The following is a 22,017-nucleotide window of genomic DNA, read 5'->3' as shown; positions in this document are numbered from 1 at the left end:
AGGGCAGGGAAGTCAGAGAGCACCAAAGAGACCAGGAATAAAGCCTGCTGGCTTTGATGGGGTGGGGCAAAGGGGGAGGCTGAAGTGGTCACTCTGGCTGTGGTTTGGATGGGGCACAGGCCAGGGGGCACAGAGGAGGTTATGGCGGTGGGCCTGGCTGGAGAGGGAGATGGGTTCAGGATAGATCTCGATGGAAGCTCTCACAGCCCTGGCGGATGGACTTGTCATGGGGCCAGGATGAGCAGTATACAGGTGACTCCATTAAGTGCTCAGTGGAGGGTCTTGCCCTGTGCTGAGGAGGGGACTGTGGAAGGGAACAGCCAGGCTACAAGCAAGAAGTGGAGAGCCAGCATGAGAGAAAAATGGGAGTTGTGTTTTAGCCACAATGAATTTGAGGCCCCTTTTAGCATATGAGAGGAGATGGCAGGAGGTTTTATAATCACTGGCTCAGGAGTTTGGTTGGTCCTGGAGAGCAGCACTGAGCCTCTGGAGAGCAGCACTGAGCCTCTGGTTAGATGGATTTTAGAACCCAGGGACGGGATGAACATCTTGCCTAGAGAGTGTTTGGAAAGAGAAAGAATGAGAGCACAGCCCCCTCCCCCAGGGCCTGGATGTGGAAGGAGTGGCTACCCAGGTGAGAGGCTGTGCCCAGACTGAGAGGAAATTGTTTCTGGAGAGAGAAGTCAATTGTGTCAGGTGCTGCTGAGAGTTAAGTGAGCACAGAGACCATGATTTGATGACCCAGGCCACTGTGGGCCTCCATAAGAGAAGACTGAGCGGTGCTGGTAGCCATCCTATCAGATTGGGTTGGGAGTTGGTGGGAAGTTAGGAAGTGGAGCCCAGGGGTCAATAGTGACTCTGGGGAAGTTTTTCTGTAAATGGGAGATAAGAACCAGGGTACTGGCTAGAAAGAGATGTGGGAGCAAGGAAGACAGGTGGTTTTCTAGATAAGTATGATAGCAGAGAAAAGGACAAGGAGTAGAGGTGCCACATGATTGAGGAGAAATGCCTTGGGTGGGTGTTGTTTTGGGCTGGTCCCTGTGAACTGCCCCCTCCTACATTACCTGTGAAGTCTACAGGTGTGCCTAAGCCTTTGATGTGAGCAGAGGCTTCTGGAAGGCACTGGTTCTTCTCCCTGCAGAGCAAATGAAGACGCTGAAGCTAGCTTGCCATTGTGGTGATGGAGGTTTGGGGGGGTGTCATGAATCATTCAGTCTGTTTATTACTGGTAGATTTGCTTGGTAGGAAAAGTTTCCATGCCCACTCTGGGCCAAGTGCAGTTCTAGGCCTTGGAAACATAATGCAAGTAAGCCTCCTCCCCTTGGGAGACCTTGCTCCTATGGGGGTGGATGCTGGGCTTGCGTTTTCTTAGATGCATTCTTAGAAAACAGTTCCTGGAGGTGATTGTAGTATGAGTTCCTTGAAGAGGTTTTTAGAAGAAATCCAGGTCAAGGGAAGAGGGACTGTGGGCAAGCGGTTGCTGCAGCACCAGGGGGAGGATTGGAACCAGCCTGGAAACCCTCAAGGCTATTGCAGCCCCAGGACTGAAGGATCTGACTTTGGGAACCCCTGGCATCTTCTATGGGGAGAGACAGGGCTTGCTCTGGGTGCATGACCTGTGGCCCTCCCAAGGGTGAGTTCCGTCTGTGTGAAGGAAGGCCTCCAGGCTATGTGGGCCTCATGGGTGCAGCCTTGTCTACTTGGTTTTTTAGGATGGAGACTCAGCTCAGGTTCCTGCTTATCTGAGCTGGCTGTTGTACCCTAGGGTGAGTTATTTAACCTTCTGTGCCTGTCTCTTCACCAGAAAAATAAGAATTGTAACTACATTGTTAGCATGGGGATCAGAGGGTGTAACCACCTTAGCACATGCTGCCTCCTTTGTTGGGAGTCTGAGGCACGTGCTCTGCAGCCTTTAAACTCAGGTTCTGTTTCTTACTAGCTTTATGACCATGAATTTGTGTAATGGAGGAGAGGGCCAGTGAGCCCCTGGGAAGACGGTGTGCTCAGGTGTCCCAGGCTGCATCTGCATTACCTGATGGCCTTGTTTTTTCTCCAGTTCCGCCTGGTGGTGAAGACAGCCCTGAAGCTGCTGCTTGTCTTTGTGGAGTACTCAGAGTCCAATGCGCCTCTTCTCATTCAGGCCGTCTCTGCTGTGGACACCAAGAGAGGTGAGCAGCCCCTACCCTTCACACCATCAGAGTGAGAACGTGGTAGAGTGGACTTCCATGGCCTCCACTCTAGGAACAAAATGAAGGGTTAACAGAATTCCCTGTGAATGGACCTCTCACCACTGGGAACATCTTTAAGCAGAGTAGGTATACAGAGATTAGAGCCAGAGACCTGAGACGATGAAGGCAAAGTACGTGCACCTGCCCAGGACAGCTCAGAGCTGTGCCTGTCTCCATCCTTCACCCAGCTCCACCCACCCTGGGTCTGGTCCAGTTTACCTTGGCTCCATTCTCCCCTCCCCTCTCTAACACATCCTTGATTCTGACCCATAGATATCCTTGAGCCTTCTCCCCTCCACCCCACACCCTACCTTACTCAGGGCCTTCCCCGCTCTCTACTGCTGGTCCTTGCCACCCTGAAGGGCAACTGGAAGGCTCTTAAAACACCAGTTCTGTCACATTTCCCATCTAAAACCTGCCCATGGCTTCCCAGTGCTCCAGTATGTAGTCCCACCAAACCTGCCTGGTTAAGGTATCTCCTGCCACCCCATCTCCGCCTGGTCTGCACCACCCTTTCTACCTTATGTGCTGTCAGAACCACACATGTCCTTCCTCTCTGGTTATCGTCATCATTGCCTGTCTGTCCATGGGGGTGTCCCCTGCTCGTGGGCAGGGTCCCCATCTCCCAGCTTGGTGTCTCAGTACCCAGCTCCCCTAAACAGGAAGGCATGCCACACACGCATGGTGAAGAGTGAGACCTGATCAGAATCAGTGTGTGGCAGGCTGCTCCCGCCATGACAACACAAAGTCAGGGGCTAACCTAACCAGCTGGTAAGATATATTTTTCCTGATTATACCCATTTATGATGATCATCACCATGCTCACAAAGGCTCAGAGGAGAATGAAATTGTGTGTGTGTGTGTGTGTGTGTGTGTGTGTGTGTGTGTGGTGTGTGGTGTGTGTGTGTGTGTGTGTGTGTGTGTGTGTGTGTGTGTGTAAAGCTGGGATTCTACCTCTGGGCAACACTCCAGCCTTTTTATTTTTTATTTGGAAACAGGGTCTCACTGAGTTGCTGAGGCTGGCTCTGAACCTGTGATCCTCCTGTCTCAGCCTCCTAAGTACTGGGTTACAGGTGTTTGGCATCATTCCTAGCTGAGAACAAAATATTGATAACACATTTCTTTTTATGACTATAAAAGGAACACTAGTGTAGGAAATTTTAGGAAAATCAATGTAAAGTATAAAAACTCATGTTTGATCTCAATAAATAGCTTATTAACGGACTTCCGGGAAGATGGCGACAGAGAAAAGCGGGGCTTATGAGCCCTGCTAACAATCAATCTCTATTACCACAAAATCAGCGCCTTTCATAGCCAGAAAACACCATCAGCAGAGAAAGAAAAACTGTAATTACAAGGGACAGAGAAAAAGAGGGCTGGAAAAACGAGACACCAGAAAGAAACCAGATCGCAGTGTTGCAGCTGGAGCCACGGCGTGGAGCGGCGGGAGCCATCTTCTCTTGCAGCACCAGGCTCCAGAGAGGAGGGGGACTCAGAACAGAGCTCAGAGCCACAGAGGAGATACGCCGGCCTCACGGCCAAGGACGTGGCAGCAGCACCTTACTGCCGGCGGCAGCGGCGAACTCACCTGACAGCACCAGACCAATGCACTCAACAGCCCACCAGACTCCAGAGAGGAGCGGTGGACAGCGAGCCAAGGTGAGCTGCTGCAGAACAGCTGGGCGGGATTTGGCAGATTTCTTGGCGCAGGGAGCATCTAAAATTCCAGAGGCTGGGCTCAGCACACCCTGCAGGGACTCAGAGCGGAGCTCAAAAACAGAAAAGAAATCTGCCAGCCTCGCGGCTGAGGGCGGGGCAGCGGAGCCATATTGCCACCAGCGGCAACAGCAGCGAATTCACTGCGTCCACTACAGCTCCATCTGCGCAATCAACAACACTGAGTCAAATTGTGGCCCCTAAAGAAGAAAGCCCAGTACTGACTCCCAGGGACTTGACCCAGTGGGGGAGGGGCGGTGGCAGAGATATCACACCATAGGAAAACACCCAACCTGGCACCCCCAATGGTCTAAAGCAGCCTTGATTGACTCCCAGGGTCTGAGACTCTGCTATACAACCCAGTAAAGGAGTAGTGGGGACTGAGATACCACAGATTTGAGATCCAGAGCACCTTAAGTGGAATCGTAGTGACCCAAGGGAAGAACCCAGAGAAGGCACAAACTTCCGAAATCATGGGAAAGAGGAATAACAATGGAGCAATGAATGCCCACAACCCCACAACATCAGAACCCGATAAAACAGAAATTCAGAGATTTCTAGAAGACCAAATCAGGAAAATAACTGTAGAAATAATAGAGGTGTTTCAAAAAGAATTCAGAGAGAGCCAAAGAGAGATAAAGTATGCAATTAATGAAGTAAAGGCCTCAATTCAAAGTACAAACAGCAGATTAGACCACATGGAGAATAGAATCTCGCTCTTAGAAGATGATCCTTCAAAAAATGAACGCATAGTTTCTAATTTAGAAAAAAAAATCAGACAGCAGGAATCTGACATTGAAGAAATATGGGCCCATTTTAAGAGAGCTAACCTAAGAATAATTGGAATAGAGGAGGGAAAAGAAGGTGAAACCAAAGGGATCAACAATCTCTTCAAGGAAGTAATAGCAGAAAATTTTCCAAACATAGAGCAAGAGGTCGATACACAGGTCCAGGAAACTTATAGAACTCCCTTTAGACAGGATCGGAGAAGAGGATCCCCACGCCACATAATTGTCAAAATGACCAATGTGGAAGCCAAGCAGAGAATCTTAAAGGCAACAAAAACAAAGGGCCAAGTGACATTCAGAGGCAAACCAATTAGAATCACTCCAGACTTCCCAAACCAAGTCATGAGAGCCAGAAGGGCTTGGAGGAACATATTCTAAACTCTGAAAGAAAACAACTTCCAGCCAAAAATTTCCTACCCAGCAAAACTTTCTATCAAATTAGATGGAAAAATAAGAAGCTTCCATGACAAACAGAAACTGAAGGAATTTATGTCTTCAAAACCAGTGCTAGAGAAAATACTCAAAGAGATTAACTACAAAGAAGAAAAAATAGGTAACACACACCAGAACCAGGAAACAAGATTTTCCATCCAACAGACAACTAAGATTAGTTATCTGTAGAGATTCATTATTTATGTTAGTCTTTTACCTATCTCTAAATTGTATTGTTTGCCTTTATCGTTGTTAATTTTTAGGATTTCTAGTTGGAATATTAATATACCTTCAGATATAGCATTTGGAAATATTTTATCCAATTCTATCAGTAACTTTTAACTCTGTTTACATTGTCTTTGAATATACAATTTTTTTTTATTTTTTAGGGAGTTTTTTACCCTTTTGTTGCCTGTGCCATTGAAATCATATCCAAGAAATCACTGCAAATTTCAATGTTGTGAGGTTTTATGACCCAGATTTTCTTCTAAAAGTTTATAGTCTTAAGATTTATATTTAGGTCTTTTATCTATTTTGAGTTAATATTTGTATATGGTGTTAGGTAAGGGTCCAATTTTATTCTTTTTCATGTAATTATTATTTTTCAACAATATTTACTTAAAAGATTATTATTTCCTCCACCAAATGTCTGTGGAAACCTTGTCAAAAATAACTTGACTATATATGGAAGAATTTATCTCTAGGCTTTTATTTAACTCCAATGGTTTATATATCTGCCTTTAGAACAGTACTACACTGTTTCAAGTATTGTAGCTTTATATGGTTTGAAATCAGAAAATATACATCTTCTAGCTTTGTTCTTATTCGAGATTGTCTTGGGTATCTAGAGTCCATATTCCATATCGGGATAGATTTTTTCTGAAAAATAAATAAATAAATGTATGATAGTTTCACCTAAAAAAAAAAAGAAAAAAATATTCTCTGGTAAGAAAGAAAGCAAAAAGAAATATTGAAATGTTATCTTTAAGTTATCAAAAGCTTGGTATCAGACAAATGAAACTGTTATGTGAGATTATCATTGTTAATATTGGATAAATTGCTATAATATTAGATGTCAACCACTAAGCCAAGCATGGAAAGGAGGGATCGGGAGGAAATGGGGTGGGGATCAGGTAGGGGCTAACTGGGCGATGTGTGCATGTATGTATTTTCTTTATACCATTATGATGTATGAATACAGTGCACCAATACAAAAAATTAAAAAAATTAAATTTTTACAACTAAAAAAAATAAAATAAAAAAATAAAAACTCAAAAAATAGCTTACTAACATGTTGGTATACTTCCATATAGTTGTGTATATATGCATGTATGTGTGTATGTGTGTGTGCACAATTACACAAAAATTAGCCAAGATGTAACCATGAGAAGAAATAAGGAGCTTAAATAGTGCTCTTGATTCAAACTAGTTGAGTCTCTGACTTAGCACAGCTCTGATGCTACATCAAGATGTGAAGGAAGGGAGTTACTTTGAGCATATGAATACAATGTAATGAAAGCCATCCAGGACTATAAGCTGGGCCTCCTATACTCTTCCCATGAACACACAGGCAGATGTGTGCCTCCAGCATGGTTGGTCCAGGCCAGAGGAAAACTCCAGGCCTCTGCATGGCAGTGTGGGAAGGAGACAAAGCCTAGTGCAGTCAGGTGCCCTGAGTCTGGCTGGTTAGTGCCCAAACAGGGCAGCTTTCCCTCTACCATAGTGTGTTGTCATCTTATGCCAGATATGAAGAGTTTTATGGTTAAAAGCATATCATGGGCCAGGTGAGAGTCCTCAATAAGGATGGCTGCTGATTCTAAACCATGTCTGGTTTTTCCAAGGCCATTAATTAGGTTTAAGGCATAGGCAGGAGCTTTGGAAGATAGTACGGCAGCTCCTCTCATTCGTCCTTGGAGGGTTAGACTCTATCCCCCAACTTTGGAGTTACTTTAGGATAACTAATTGACTCTGCCTCCTGCCCTAAATTTTGGGTAACCCAAGGGCCCTTGCCATGGGAACATATTAGGGGGCAGCCTTTTTGAACCCTTGGGGTTCTCCTTTGTCTTTGTTGACCTGGCTGCTCAGAGCATCCATCTTTGGACTTCACTTTTCATAAAGGACAATGTGGGGGGTGGGAATGATCCTGAGGTGAACCTAGAACTTTGTTCCAAATGTCGGGGGTGGGAATGATCCTGAGGTGAACCTAGAACTTTGTTCCCTGTATTTAAGACTTAAGAAAGCTCCCAGCCAGACACACCAGACTATACCACACCTCTCCTAAAGAAAAAATGATGCCTATCTTGTTTCAGTTAGTAAAAATAACACAACGGCTAATAGATTGTTTTCTCAGCTTCATGGATTTTTGCCTATAAAATATTTTAAACTTTTGGCAACTGATATCATCTGTATGCTACTGAGCACTAACAACTGAGGGAAAAAAGCAGCACTAATGGAAAAACTCAGACAAAGCTTATCATGTGTGGTTCAATAGCATGTTTCTTTATAGACATGTGTGGTCTTGGCTGTGATTTTATAATACATACATATAACATCATCCTATTTTACTGCTAGTAAAATTGTTCCAGAATTCTATGATGGAATTAAACATATAAATATGTCATGGTGCTCTGCTGAGAGCACCATGACTTCCAGGTGTGTTCCCACCCAGTGGGCTGGAGGCAGATCTCCAAATTTCTCTCAGATGAGCGCGAGAGCAGCCCAGATGCCAGAGGTGACTGAGGGCAAACTGAGCATGGCCATTTGTGCAAAACCTTACAAATAAGCCATAAATTTACTCCTCAAAGTGGCTTTAGACTCATTCCTTGGCAATGGTGAATGGCATATCCAAGTGTAGACAGTTGTCTTCTTTCTGTTGTTTTAATAGAGAAGAAAACTGTCAGATTTAAAGAGTCAGCAAATAAAACCAACAAAATAAATTGTAGGTCCTCAAAAATCATTACCAACTAAAGCAAATGAAGCTGTCCCAGAATACATTCCTCCAGTTGCTTTATAAACATCATGCCCGGCCACCTGTGGCTTAACCAGAGGGCTCATTCTACCATGTGACCAGTTTACTCCCCACTGTGAGCCACTTAGAGAGTAGGAATAGAAGCTGATGGGGTCAAAGTCCATCGCAGGTAGTAATTAATATTTATGAATGAATAAAAAATTTAAATGCCCCATTTGACCCTGACAGTTGTACTTTTGCTCAGGGGCTAACATGAAAAGGTGGATTTGGGTTAGTCTCTGGACATGACATGGTATTGTACCCATCTTCTCAGACCCCTGCATCTTCTCATTTGCTTGTTTCTATGGATTACTTTTCATTTTTTGGTGGACAGAGCCTGGCAGGAAGACAGGCAGAGAGCTCATGGAAGCCCTCAAGAGAGCCTTACTTTGTCACCTTACTGTATCAGACTCCCTTTCCTTGAGTCTGCCCTGTGGTGTTTGACAGAAGCTAGTTAAGAGCCCACTGGACCCTGGGCAGGATCCCCATCCCCCATCTATGCCCTTTACCTCATACAGAGAGGGTCAAGGGACCAGACAGGGTAACTCATTTCCAAATTTTAGTCATAAATCTTGAGTCACATTAATTTGGTCCAGCACAGCTTTTGAAGAAGTTCTGTTTTTCATTTGAATGTAAAGTGATGAGATATGATGTAATTCTGAAACACGTGTGTCTCACATGATTAATGGGCGGGGGGAGCCAGCCTTCCTCTCAGGCGATCTCGTGTCTGATTCTGCTAAAGAATATATCAATGGGTGAGGAACACTCAAAGCATGGGGGAGCTCAAGGTGGACAGGGCTCCCCCTTGATCTGTACTATTCTTTATATCAGTATCCATGCAGACTGTCTATCTGTAATGTGGAAAGCACAGAGCATGCTGGGAGGAGCTTCTGTGTGAAGCACAGTATGAAATGTTTTATTTCCCTTTAGGTTTTATGCAGGGACCTAGCGGGAGAGCAATAAAGAAAAAGTCTTGAGTCATTTATTGTGTGCTTACTTTTGTATTCTGGGTTAAGAGAGAGGCACTGTGGTTTAGTGTCAAGAGAAGACTGGCCCCAGGTAATTGTGGGCATCACCACCATCAGAACTGCAGCTACTGATGTTTGAGTATAAAAAAACTATTCTAACTTTACCCACTTCATACCCTTTCAGATATCTCTATTTCTATTCAGCATTTTATTGAGCATGTGCTATATGCTAGGAACTGTGCTAAGAGCACAACAGTAAGGCAAATACTGTTTTTGACCTTGAGGAACTTTTATCTTGGGGCCAGGACCAGCTCTGGCATAACCCATCTAAGAACCAGTATTTGATAGCTACTGTATTTAGGTTATTTCTGATTTTAATTTAATCAGGAAAAGAAAAAAAATAGCAATATCCCTTTACAGAGAAGGCAGGAGAGAGCTTCATATTCCAGACCACCAAGCCATGGGCAGGACAATGCTTGCTTCACTCTAAATATTTATCTTGGGCATGGAGACCATGTTAGGGGGTTGTTTCCCTCTTTGTGACCTTGTTGTGGCTTAAGTGGTCCTGAACATGAAGTATTTTCCTGCCCCTCCTGAGCCTGGGTAGAGTCTTCAGGAGCCATTTTAGGTCATTCTGGAGTCACCTCTTGTCCTAAGACATCCTTACTGTAGGACATCTTTGCTAAGTGACACAACTAATGTTTTTGCCACTCCTTGGCAGTTTGTTCAGTGCTAATATCTATTCTTGCTCTTGTACCTAATTGCTCCATTAGATTATAAACCTAGTGAGGACAGCTTCCCATTAGACTTTGTACCTGCCTGATGCTTATACAGCTTTTGTGCTTTGACGGAATGGAGATAATATTCTATTCTTGAGATGTTTGCTAGACAGCTATGTCACTGTCATTTCTTTGAGTCACTGCTAGAGCTAATAAAGATCTTCCCTGTCCCTTTCTCTGTGGGCCAGTGGACATTCAGAGAATATGTAGTAAGGGACCTATTCTGAGTAACATGTATGGCCCCAAAGGTTGCACATGAAAGGATATTTTAAAACTTATGCAGAAAATGGAAAGGAAAATTTTGAGCAAGTATATAGGCATCCTGATGCTGGAGAGCATGCAGTTCTCTTGTTAAGAGGACGATGGTGACATGGTGCCATGTTGCCTGCTAGGAAATATTCTTACTCAGGAGCATGCCCAAGTCTACCCTGAGAATGTTATCACTTTTTGAAATTTGGCAACTGAAAGATGCTTGAGTAAATGAGAATTGGCTTGGATTAGAAGTGTTGTTGAATTGCTGTTTCTAATGACATTTGCTTTCCTTGCAGGTGTTAAACCCTGGTCAAATATCATGGAAATCTTGGAGGAAAAGGATGGAGTCGACACGGAGCTACTGGTTTACGCGATGACTTTAGTGAACAAGGTTGGTTGATGTGTGTTCTGGGTTGAAAATTGCCACCCACGAAAATCTGTTGAAGTCTTGACCCCTAATCCTTTAAAGATGACCTTAGTTAGAAATAGGGTCTTAACAGGTGTAATCCAGTTAAGATTAGGTCATTAGGATGGACTTTAATTTGATATGATTGGGATCCTTCCTTATAAGAGGGAAAGAAGCATAGAAGAAGGTGAACACATGCACATTGTGTCTTCACGGCCCCATGAATAGAGGCAGACATTAGAACATTGCATGTACAAGCCAAGAGGTGCTGAGGATGGCCAGTGACTAATCTAGAAAGAGGCAAAGATGGATTTTCCCACTGATCCTTGAGGAGAACATGGTACTGCCGAAACCTTAATATCAGACTGTGGAATTCCCGGGGTTTTTTTGTTTTTTGTTTGTTTGTTTTTGTGATACTGGAGATGGAACCCAGGGGCATTCTACCTCTGAGTTACATTCCCAGCCCTATTTTTTTTTCTATATTTTGAAGTACGGTCTCACTGGGTTGCAAAGGGCCTCACTAAGTAGCTGAGGCTGTCCGCAAACCATGATCGTCCTGTCTCAGCCTCCCTAATGTTGGGATTACAAGCATGCACCACCACGCCCAGCTTTATTGTGTTTTTAAAATTGTTGTTGTTGTTATTATTATTATTATTATTGTTATTGTTATTATTTGCACTGCTGGACTAAAACCAGGACCTCATGCAAACCGGGCAAGGGCTTTTCCACCGAGCTACACTTCCAGTTTTTGATTGTTTTTTGTGGTGCTAAGTATTGAACCTGGGGGCATTATACCTCTAAGCTATACTCCCAGCCTTTTTTATATTTAATCTGAAAACAGGGCCTCGGCCTCACTAAGTTTCTGAGGCTGGCTTTAAACCTGCAATCCTCCTATCTTAGCCTCCCAAGGATTGGAATTACAGACAAGTGCCACTGTGACCAGGCTATTTTCTGTTATTTTAAACCATCTAGTATATAGTATCTTGTTAACAGCAGCCATCGGGAACTAATGTGATGTGAAAACCTAACACCCTTGTGCTATGGTTCTTCCCATCACGGTCCCCCATAGTTGCCACCTTGTAGAGCAGTAGAAGGCTTTAGTGCTTATCTCAGAGGTGCTGCTCTGAGGCAGTGGGTCCCACAGTGACCTGGGATAAGCCCTAACTTGGGACTGGAGCACCTTCATTTGAACTGTCACACTCTAGACCCCAGTCATCAGTGACCACTCTGAGGACTTTCCTGGTCTCTCCAGGCTGTTACATATGAGCCTACCATCTGTAGTGGTAACTAAGGCTTCAGAAAGATATAGAATCACTTTCCGAATTATAACTGGAGCTCTTTCTCCAGAGGCACTGAGGACACATTTGTAGAAAGCAGTTAAAATTATGAGGAGCAATGTCTCCCTTTCAATAGCATAATGCTGTATTCACTTTAAGGATTGAAAAAGTGTGGTCTACTCTTTCCTCAGCAGGCAGATAACTGGCACAGAGGAACTCTGAAACAGACTCTAGTATTCAGAACAACTTTTGACATAGTTAACTTCAGTTGGGATTGGGAAGAGTTTCACCCATGATCCCGGAGGTATTGCTAAATGGAAATTAACAGAAACATCCTTTGACCATACTGCCTCAGCGAATCCCAGATAGATTCCAAGAGTTCAGTTCAATGCATCCAACTGTAGATAAAAATGTAGACAGGGATGAAGATGTGACTGGACTCTGGGTGGCAAAGATATCGACTTAAATTGAGTGACAGAGGTAACGACTCTCCAAAATAAGGACTTTGCTCGGGAATAGCAAGGGATTGCAGTCCAAGATGGTGGTCAGTAGAAGGCCTTTGGCACACTTGCAGAAGTTGGGGCCAGAGGAAGCTTTCAGAAGGAAAAAAGGGCAGCCAGGCGTGGTGGTGCACGCTTGTAATCCCCGCGCTTGAGAGGCGGAGACAGGAGGACCGCACAGTTTCGAAGCCAGCCAAGCTGGCTTAAAAGACCCTGTTTCCAAATAAAAATATAAAAAATAGGTCTGGGAGTGTAGCCCAAAGGTATAAGGCCTTCCAGGAACCTGAGTACCAAAAAAAAAAAAAAAAAAAGTAAAAAGGGCAAAATCCTGGCAAGCTGTTTTGAAATAAAGACCATTGATTCCAGATGTTTGATATGAGGCTTGGTTTTAGCTCATTGATTGAGGAAATAGTATTAGACAAGTGTACAGAATTGTACAAACTTGTACAAACAGTTTATACTGGTTAGTTGGTTTGCTTTGTGGTGCTGAGGATTCAACCTGGGGACATTTTACCTCTGAGTAACCCCCAGCCCTATTTTATTTTTAGTTTTGAAACAAGGTCTCACCAAGTTGCTGGCCTTGAACCTACAGTCCTCTCGTCAAGTTTCCCAAGTCCTGGAATTATAGGTATATGGCACGTTGCCCTCTAGCTTGTTTACACTGTTACACTGGAATACTGCAGTTTTCAAGAATTCCTTGGATAGTTCTTAACCTTGGCATTTGTGCATGAAGGCCCAGTTTTAGTTAACTTTTCTATCATTAACTAAAACTCCCGATGAGAACAGCTTAGAGGAGGAAAGATTACTTCAGGCCACTCTTTTAGAGATTCAGTCCACAGTAAACTGGCACCAAAGCAGGAACTGTGGTGGCAATGTATGATGGAGGAATACCCAACTTGTGGCTATCAGAGGGAAAGAGAGAGACGGAGACAGAGAGGAAGCAGCTAGGGACATATATAGTTCCCGAGGCCACCCATCCAGTGACCCACCCCTCCAGCCCTGTGGCACCTCTGAACCTTGCCACACTGGTGGTGTGCTTTCAACACCTGAGCCTTGGAGGGGTCGTTCTAAACCAAAACCATATTAAAGTCTCTGCTATAGGGCCTCCTGGCTCCATTCTGCTTGAGTTTGACATAGTTCCATTATGGTACTGACAACTTTCATAAAGACTATTTTAATAAACCAATGAAAAAGATTCCAAAGGAAACGATTTAAATATATCAATGTATATAAAATCGTTACTGGGCTAGTTTGTAAAATGAAAATTACAAACTATTGCTAAAGGCAATAGTTTACCTTTAGCAATAAAGTTGGAAAGTTGTTTACCAAATATAGGCCAAAAAAGAGCCTAAATTTATTTAAGAATCTAGTAGAAAAATGAAAGGCATCAAGCCAACTAAGAATAAAGAAATACATAATGCAGCAATAAGTCATTTTTCTGAGGTCACAGTGGCTATGATTGCTTCTTAATGAAATATCATTTGTTGATGAGCACATGGGAAGTTCTTGTACAGCCCTGATGAGAAATGAAAATGGGCACAACTTTTCTGATGGAATATCTTAAGAATTCTGCTTTTGTTTTCAAATCTATTTGGGAGCTTACTTTGCCATGTGATTTAAAACAATTTTTTGTTGCTGTTTTAAGATTTAAGGTCATCTATTTCTAGTTCTTTGGTTACTAGCCTTGTTTTGTGAACACTGAATTCAGCAAAAATGGAAAATCTGCTCTTGCCTAGTGCTATCTGCTGTAGCATTATCTATTTTATTTTATTTTATTTGTAGTACTGGGGATGGAATTTAGGAGCATTGTACCTCCAAGCTACACCCCACCCTATTTTTTAGTCCTTTTATTTTTGAAACAGGGCCTCACTGAGTTGCAAAGGGCCTCACTAAGTAGCTGAGGCTGATGGCAAACTGCGATCCTCCTCCGGTCTCAGCTTCCGAAATGCTGGGTTTACAAGTGTGTGCCACCACACCTGGCCCAGCATTATTCATTTTATTTAAAAATACTTTCTTTTCTGTACTGGAGATTGGACCTCAGGGCATTCAACCTCTGTGCTATATCCTCAGCTCTTTTTATATTTTGTGTTGAAACAGGGCCTCACTAAATTACTGAGACTCACCTCCAATCTGTGATCCTCCTAGCTCAGCCTCCCAAGTACTGGATGACAGGCAGAATTACCCATTTTCTTGGTAGAGGCCATGTTGGCTGCTCTTAAGATTGCAGCAGCCTGGTGTGGTGGTGAAAGCTTGTAATCTCAGCATTCAGGACTCTGAGACAGGAGGATCACAGTTCGCAGACAGCCTCAGCTACTTAGTGAGGCCCTCTGCAACTCAGTGAGACCCTGTTTCAAAATAAAGAATTAAAATAGGGCTGGGAGTGTAGCTCAGAGGTAAGATGCCCCTGGGTTCCATCCCCAGTACCAAAAAAAAAAAAAAATAGATTGCCGCAGTACCAGATGGCATGGGCATTATGTTGCCAGTCACTGTCAGGGACCACTGTCAGGGACCAAGTATATGTCACCTCTGCTGGACATTGTGGGGCCTTTAGTATACAGGAATTCCTCTCATCCTTTCTGGAAATTCTGTCACTTCCTTTGTGATTCTGACCCAGAAGTCTAAGAGGTCCTGGAGAACATTCCTCCAAATGGAACCCTTTCCTTAAAATGGTCACCAGACGGCTGCCCCTCACGCAGGGTTTATTTTGTTTTGTTGAATTTGAATAGTGTTTATTGTCCCAGTGAGCAAAATGCTCTTATATACCAAACAAAATAACAAATTGAAATGTTAATAGGAGTCTGGAAACAAAACACACATAGACTCTGGAATCTGGAAAATTATATTTTCAAGTTGGGTGGTTTCTAGCTAAAATTGATTTCAACAAAATAAACCTTAGTGTGATAACACAGAATTTTAAAAAAATTGATGTTTTCATGACAAAGCAGGGCACTGAACTCTGGCTTGCACAGGGTTCTGAGACTGGGGTAAGCCTCTTTGTTAACCAGGGACATTACCCAGATTCACTGCCCCTTCCCACCCCCACCTGGGTCTTAAGAATATCAGAAGTGAACACTTTTCCACCCTCCAAGCTGAAGGGATATGATACCCTTCTAACCCAGCTAAAATTCCCTCAGTGGAATCTCCCACTCTAGGGAGCTGCATAAAATAGGATAAGGCAGATGCAGGGGGTTGCCTAACAAGGAGTTACTGTGGGGTGTCCCCAAAGGCAGGACCCCGGGGACCCTGGAGGAGGTGCTGCTTCCTTAGGGCCAGGTGATCATTAGTCCTCATGGGATTCATGAGGGCTGAGTTTTTCCTTTGTTTTACATTTCATTGCATTGCATTTTATTGACCATGCAGTAAAATGTACTTGCCCCTTTGGCATGAAGTTGTGCATGTTTTAACATACATACATGGCTCACCTCCACCAGTAGGAGACTAACTAGTTCTGTCTCCCTCAGGCTGTCTTTGTATAGTCACATCCTGACTCCTTTATCTGTAACCCTCAATAACCACTGAATTTTTCTCTTATCACTCTCATTTTGTCTTTCTAAAAATATCACATGCATAATACTTACTTAACCCTTTGAGGTTATCCTCTCTCAGGAAGTGCCGGTGAGATTCATGTGTTGCGGCATATATTAAGAGTTTGCAAAGCTGAGACAGAAGGAGTGGAGGTTCAAGGCCAGCCTCAGCAACTTAGGGAGCCCCTCAGCACCTTGAGGGACCCTCTTTCAAAATAAATAAATAGGGCTGCAGGTATTGTGTGGTGGTGGAATTTTGTAGGTTCTATCTTCAGTATCCCTCCCCCAAAAAAAAGGTTGGCTCCTTTCTCCTGGGCAGTGTGCTGTTGTGCAGATTCATCATGGTTTGTTTCTCCTTTGGCCACACATACTCCTGCTGTGAACATTGGTGCACAGGCTCCGCCACACTGGCTTCATCCTATAGGAAAAAAGACTTGATGGGATCAGTGGAAGCCCAGGGAGGGAAAGTGTCCTTAGGACTGAGTTTTCCCATAGGAGATGCCTGCAAAGAACTACTGTCACAAGACCTAGCAAGACAGAGCCTGCGAGGAGGCAGAGGGGAGTTCCAGCTGTGCTGTGTCCTCTGGCATCTGAGGGCAAAGGCGGAAAGGGACATGTGCATTGCAGACACAGCTGGCGAAGCCACCACCTTGCCAGATGCAGGTGACTTAGCTGTGAGGGTGCCAGGCTGGAACTGAGAGGAGAGGCCCAGGGCAGGTGGCAGGGAGGTGAAACTAGCTGAACTTAGTAGAGTCAGCCACAGATAGATGAATCCATGTTTGTAGGCTGCATCTTCCTCTGCACAGGTGGGAAAAGAAGCTGTACTTGTGGCGGAAGGCCAGCGTCTCACCTGAAACCTCACATGAAAGCCAGGGGTCCCCAGGTTTGGCTTAAGACAGGATTTTCACATTGGAACTGAAAAATTATATTTTTTAATTTTTTGGTACTGGAGGTTGAGCCAAGAGCCATTCTACCTCTGATCTACAACTCCAGCTCTATTTTATTTTATTTTATTTCATTTTATTTTATTTTGAAACAGAGTTTTGCTAAGTTGCCAAGGCTGGCCCCAAACCTGTAATCCTCCTAATTACTGGGATTACAGGTATGCACCACCACACCTGGCTGAAAAATTACCTTTTAATACCCTTGATTCTGGGCCTATTATTGAGACTCCCTGAGTCCATGTAGTTCTGAAGATCTAGTTGTTTAATTACATAATAACAGTGACTCCTGTTCCCTTTGTGATTGATTCACTGAGGCAATGGAGAGTAGGTCTAAGCTTTCAACACCCTGGAAACATCTGAGCAAAGGAGCCTCAGTTGACTCTGGGTAAGGAGAAGAGGAGGAAGGGAGAAGGGGGTAGTGGGAGGCACAGAGACAGCGGATCCTCCCACACTGTCTCCACACTGCTGTGTGGCTTAAATCCTGATAAGAATTGTTGACTTGCCTGCTTTCTTCAAGTTGAACATTTTGTAGAGTTTGCAGGTGCTCAGAACATCTCTACTTGCCCCCTGCCTGGTCCTGATGTTGTCGTTCCCCTCTCCTCATCCTTTAACATGTTCTAGACATTGTTCCAATGAGAGGATTCTTTGAAGGAGCATGAATTTGTTCCACTGGTGCTGGAGCCAGGTGGCCCTGCCCACAGTATCTGCCTGAGGATGCAATATGACTGCCACCCAGCGCCACAGACACCTCCATGCTCTACACTCAGCCATGCACATGTGTGGCCTGCACAAGGCACCTTCTGATCTGGTCTCCTATTTTGTGTCCTTACTGGGATCCCTAAGTAGTTAAACTTTTACCACCATTTTTCGTTAGTTTCTGATCTCAGTTGCAGTGGGTCTATATCCTCTTTACACAGTATAAAAAGGAAAAGGCCAGAGCCAGGCATGGTGGTGCATGCTTGTAATCCCAGCACTTGGGAAGCTGAGACAGGAGGATCGCACAGGTTCGAAGCCAGCCTCAGCTACTTAGTGAGGCTCTCAGCAACTTAGTGAAACCCTGTTTCCAAATAAAATATAAAATAGGTCTGGGAGTATAGCCCGGAGGTAGAAAGCCCCTGAGTTCCACCCCCAGTACCACCAAAAAATAAATAAAAAGGAAAAGGCCATTATTTGGGTTATGATAGAGACATTCCTTCCAGTGTTGATGGCTCCACATTATGCATGTCAGTGAAGTTGGGGCTTGAAAAGGATCCTTATGGACATGCTGGTGTTAGGGCTTCTGAGGCAAGTTCCTGGGTTCAAAGTCATTGTGGAATGTATGTAGCATTCTTAGACATGCAAAAGTAGTGAAATAAGTAGGGATTTGATGTAATAGTAATATTTGAAGTAATACATAGCAAAATAAACCTAAGATTCCAGGCTGGGATAATGTGTATAGGATACAGGGGTTTGTGTGGAGAGGTTGCTGTAACTGTAGCTCTGAGCATGGTCTTTGGTAACTTCGTGTTGTCTTAGGCAAATCCCTACACTCCTCTCTTTATTTGTAAGATTAGAAGCTTGTAGGCTGGGCATGGTGGCACACGCTTGTAATCCCTGTGCTTGGGAGGTGGAGACAAGAGTATCACACAGGTTCAAAGCTAGCCATGCTGGCTTAAGAGATCCTGTTTCAAAATATGAAATAGGCACTTCTGGGAAGATGGCGACCGAGAAAAGCAGGGCTTAAGAGCCCCGCTAATAACCAATCTCCATTACCACAAAATCAGCGCCTTTCATAGCCAGAAAACACCATCACCAGAGAAACAAAAAAATCACCAGGCTCCAGAGAGAAAGCGGACTGAGAACAGAGCTCAGAGCCACAGAGGAGATAACTGGCCTCACGCCCGAGGATGCAACAGCAGCGCCATACTGCCGGCAGTAGCGGCAAATTCACCGGACGGCTACAGCAAGCCGAGGTGAGCCACTGCAGAACAGCCAGGCGGGATTTTTCGCCACAGGTAAAATCTAAAGCTCCCAGTGGCTGAGCTCAGCACACGCCGCAGGGATTCAGAGTGGAAATCAAAACCAAGAAAAAATACGCCAGCCTCACGGCTGAGGGCGTGGCAGCGGCGCCATATTGCCACCGGCGGCAGCAGCAGAGAATTCACCAAATCCAGTACAGCTACATCTGCGTACTCAAGAACAGTGAGTCAAATTGTGGGCCACAGAGGAGAAATCCCAGTACTGTACTCCCTGGGACTTGACCCAGTGGGGGGGGTGCGGTGGCAGAGATATCACACCATAGGAGAACGTGCAACCTGGCACCCCCCACAGTCTAAAGCAGCCTCTATCGACTCTCTGGGTTGGAGACTCTGTAATACAACCCAGTAAAGGAGTAGTGGGGTCTGAGATACTACTGACTCGAGATCCAGAACACCTTAAGTGAAGTCATAGTGACCCAAGGGAAGAAACCAGAGAAGGCACAAACTTCTGAAATCATGGGAAAGAGGAATAATACTGGAGCAATTAATGCCCACAACCCCACAACATCAGAACCCGATAAAACAGAAAATCAGAGATTTCTAGAAGATCAAATCAGGAAAATAACTGTAGAAATAATAGAGGTGCTTCGAAAAAAACTCAGAGAGAGCCAAAAAGAGATAAAGGATGCAATTAATGAAGTAAAGGCCTCAATTCAAAGCACAAACAACCGATTAGACCACATGGAGAACAGAATCTCGCTCTTAGAAGATGATCATTCCAAAAATGAACGCATAGTTTCTAATCTAGGAAAAAATATCCGACAGCAGGAATCTGACATTGAAGAAATATGGGCCCATTTTAAGAGAGCTAACCTAAGAATAATTGGAATAGAGGAGGGAAAAGAAAGTGAAACCAAAGGGATCAACAATCTCTTCAAGGAAGTAATAGCAGAAAATTTTCCAAACATAGAGCAAGAGGTCGATACACAGGTCCAGGAAACTTATAGAACTCCCTTTAGACAGGATCGGAGAAGAGGATCCCCACGCCACATAATTGTCAAAATGACCAATGTGGAAGCCAAGCAGAGAATCTTAAAGGCAACAAAAACAAAGGGCCAAGTGACATTCAGAGGCAAGCCAATTAGAATCACTCCAGACTTCCCAAATCAAGTCATGAGATCCAGAAGGCCTTGGAGGAACATATTCCAAACTCTGAAAGAAAACAACTTCCAGCCAAAAATTTCCTACCCAGCAAAACTTTCTATCAAATTAGATGGAGAAATAAGAAGCTTCCATGACAAACAGAAACTGAAGGAATTTTTGTCTTCAAAACCAGCGTTAAAGAAAATACTCAAAGAGATTAACTACAAAGAAGAAATAGGTAACACACACCAGAACCAGAGAAACAAGAGTTTCCATCCAACAGTCAACTAAGATTGGTTATCTGTGGAGATTCATTACTTATGTTAGTCTTTTACCTATCTCTAAATTGTATTGTTTGCCTTTATTGTTGTTAATTTTTAGGATTTCTAGTTAGAATATTAATATACCTTCAGATATAGCATTTGGAAATATATTATCCCATTCTATTAGCAATTGTTAACTCTGTTTACATTGTCTTTGGATATACAATATTTTTTTTTATTTTTTAGGGAGTTTGTATACTCTTCTGTTGCCTGTGCCATTGAAATCATATCCAAGAAATCACTGCCAATTTCAGTGTTGTGAGGTTTTATGACCCAGATTTTCTCCTTAAAGTTTATAGTCTTAAGATTTATATTTAGGTCTTTTATCTATTTTGAGTTAATATTTGTATATGGGATTAGGTAAGGGTCCAACTTTATTCTTTTCCATGTAATTATTATGTTTCAACAATATTTAGTTAAAATATTATTATTTCTACCACCAAATGTTCGTGGAAACCTTGTCAAAAATAACTTGACAATATAGGGAAGAATTTAGCTCTAGGCTTTTATTTAACTCCAATGGTTTATATATCTGCCTTTAGAATAGTACTACACTGTTTCAATTATTGTAGCTTTATATGGTTTGAAATCAGAAAATATATATCTTCTAGCTTTGTTCTTTTTCAAGATCATTTTGGGTATCTAGAGTCCATATTCCATATTAGGATAGAGTTTTTTTTCTGAATAATAAATATATAAATATATGATAGTTTCACCTAAAAAAATAGAGAAAAATAGAGAAAAAAATATTCTCTGGTAAGAAAGAAAGTAAAAAGAAATATTGAAATGTTATCTTTAAGTCATCAAAAGCTTGGTATCAGACAAAGAAACTGTTAAGTGAGATTATCATTTTTAATTTTGGATAAATTGCTAGAATACTAGATGTCAACCACTAAGCCAAGCATGGGAGGGAGGGATGGGGAGAGAATGGGGTGGGGATCGGGTGGGGGCTGACTGGGCGATGTGTGCATGTATGTCTACAAAAGTTTTGTTTGTTTGGTTTTTTTTTTGGTGGTACTAGGGTTCCTGGAAGCCCTTCTACCTCCGGGCTACACTCCCAGACCTATTTTTACATTTTTATTTGGAAACAGGGTCTCCTAAGCCAGCATGTGCGGCTGGCTTCGAACCTGCGTGATCCTCCTGTCTCTGCCTCCCAAGCACGGGGATTACAAGCGTGCGCCACCACGCCCGGCGTACAAAAGTTTGTATCCCACTATGATGTATGAATACAGTGCACCAATAAAAAAATAAATAAAGTAACATATACAGATAAAAAAAAATATGAAATAGGTCTGGGAGTGTAGCCCGGAGGTAGAAGGGCTTCTAGGAACCCCAGTACCAAAAATAAATAAATAAATAAATAAATAAATAAATAAATAAATAAATAAATAAATAGTAAAAAGATTAGAAGCTTGTAGCAAATCTCCTCAGGACTCCTCCAGTGCTAAGCATGCCTGTCTCATGATCCTCCCCATGTGGAGAGAGGCAGAATTCAAAGAGGAATCAGCTTTTCTTTCTTGGATTATCTTTTTTGTCTCTTGGTTGCTACTCTGAAATTTCTCATGTTTTCCTAAGTTTAATAGACCAAGGGGAGGCCCTATTGAATTAAAAGAAAAGGAAATCATTAAATAATTATAAGACCAGCTATTGGTGCATTGATCATGACAGAAGTTCCTAATCACAAAATATATTCATTCTCTATTGCCATGTGACAAATTGCCACAGACTTGGCGGTGTGTAATCCTCTCAGTTTCCATGGGGTAGGAGGCCAG

The 22,017-nt window shown here is 43.3% G+C and overlaps 1 protein-coding gene across 5 annotated transcripts in view; it reads left to right on the top strand.

Moving 5' to 3' along the window:
* Window positions 1-22,017, top strand: part of FHOD3 (formin homology 2 domain containing 3) — a gene marked incomplete at both ends in the record, with an annotated part of 515,230 nt that overhangs the window by 330,107 nt on the left and 163,106 nt on the right. For all 5 annotated transcript variants that reach the window (XM_080714776.1, XM_080714775.1, XM_080714774.1 and 2 more), the window contains 2 exons: window positions 2,057-2,168; window positions 10,467-10,561. In XM_080714776.1, the coding sequence (XP_080570902.1) occupies window positions 2,057-2,168; window positions 10,467-10,561 (207 nt within the window). The remainder of the gene's footprint in view (window positions 1-2,056; window positions 2,169-10,466; window positions 10,562-22,017) is intronic.

This window comes from Muscardinus avellanarius (genome assembly GCF_963383645.1).
Source record: "Muscardinus avellanarius genome assembly, chromosome: 17".
Lineage (NCBI taxonomy): Eukaryota > Metazoa > Chordata > Mammalia > Rodentia > Gliridae > Muscardinus > Muscardinus avellanarius.
Note: the sequence above shows the minus strand (reverse complement) of the source record. Positions and strands in the feature narration are given on the sequence as shown.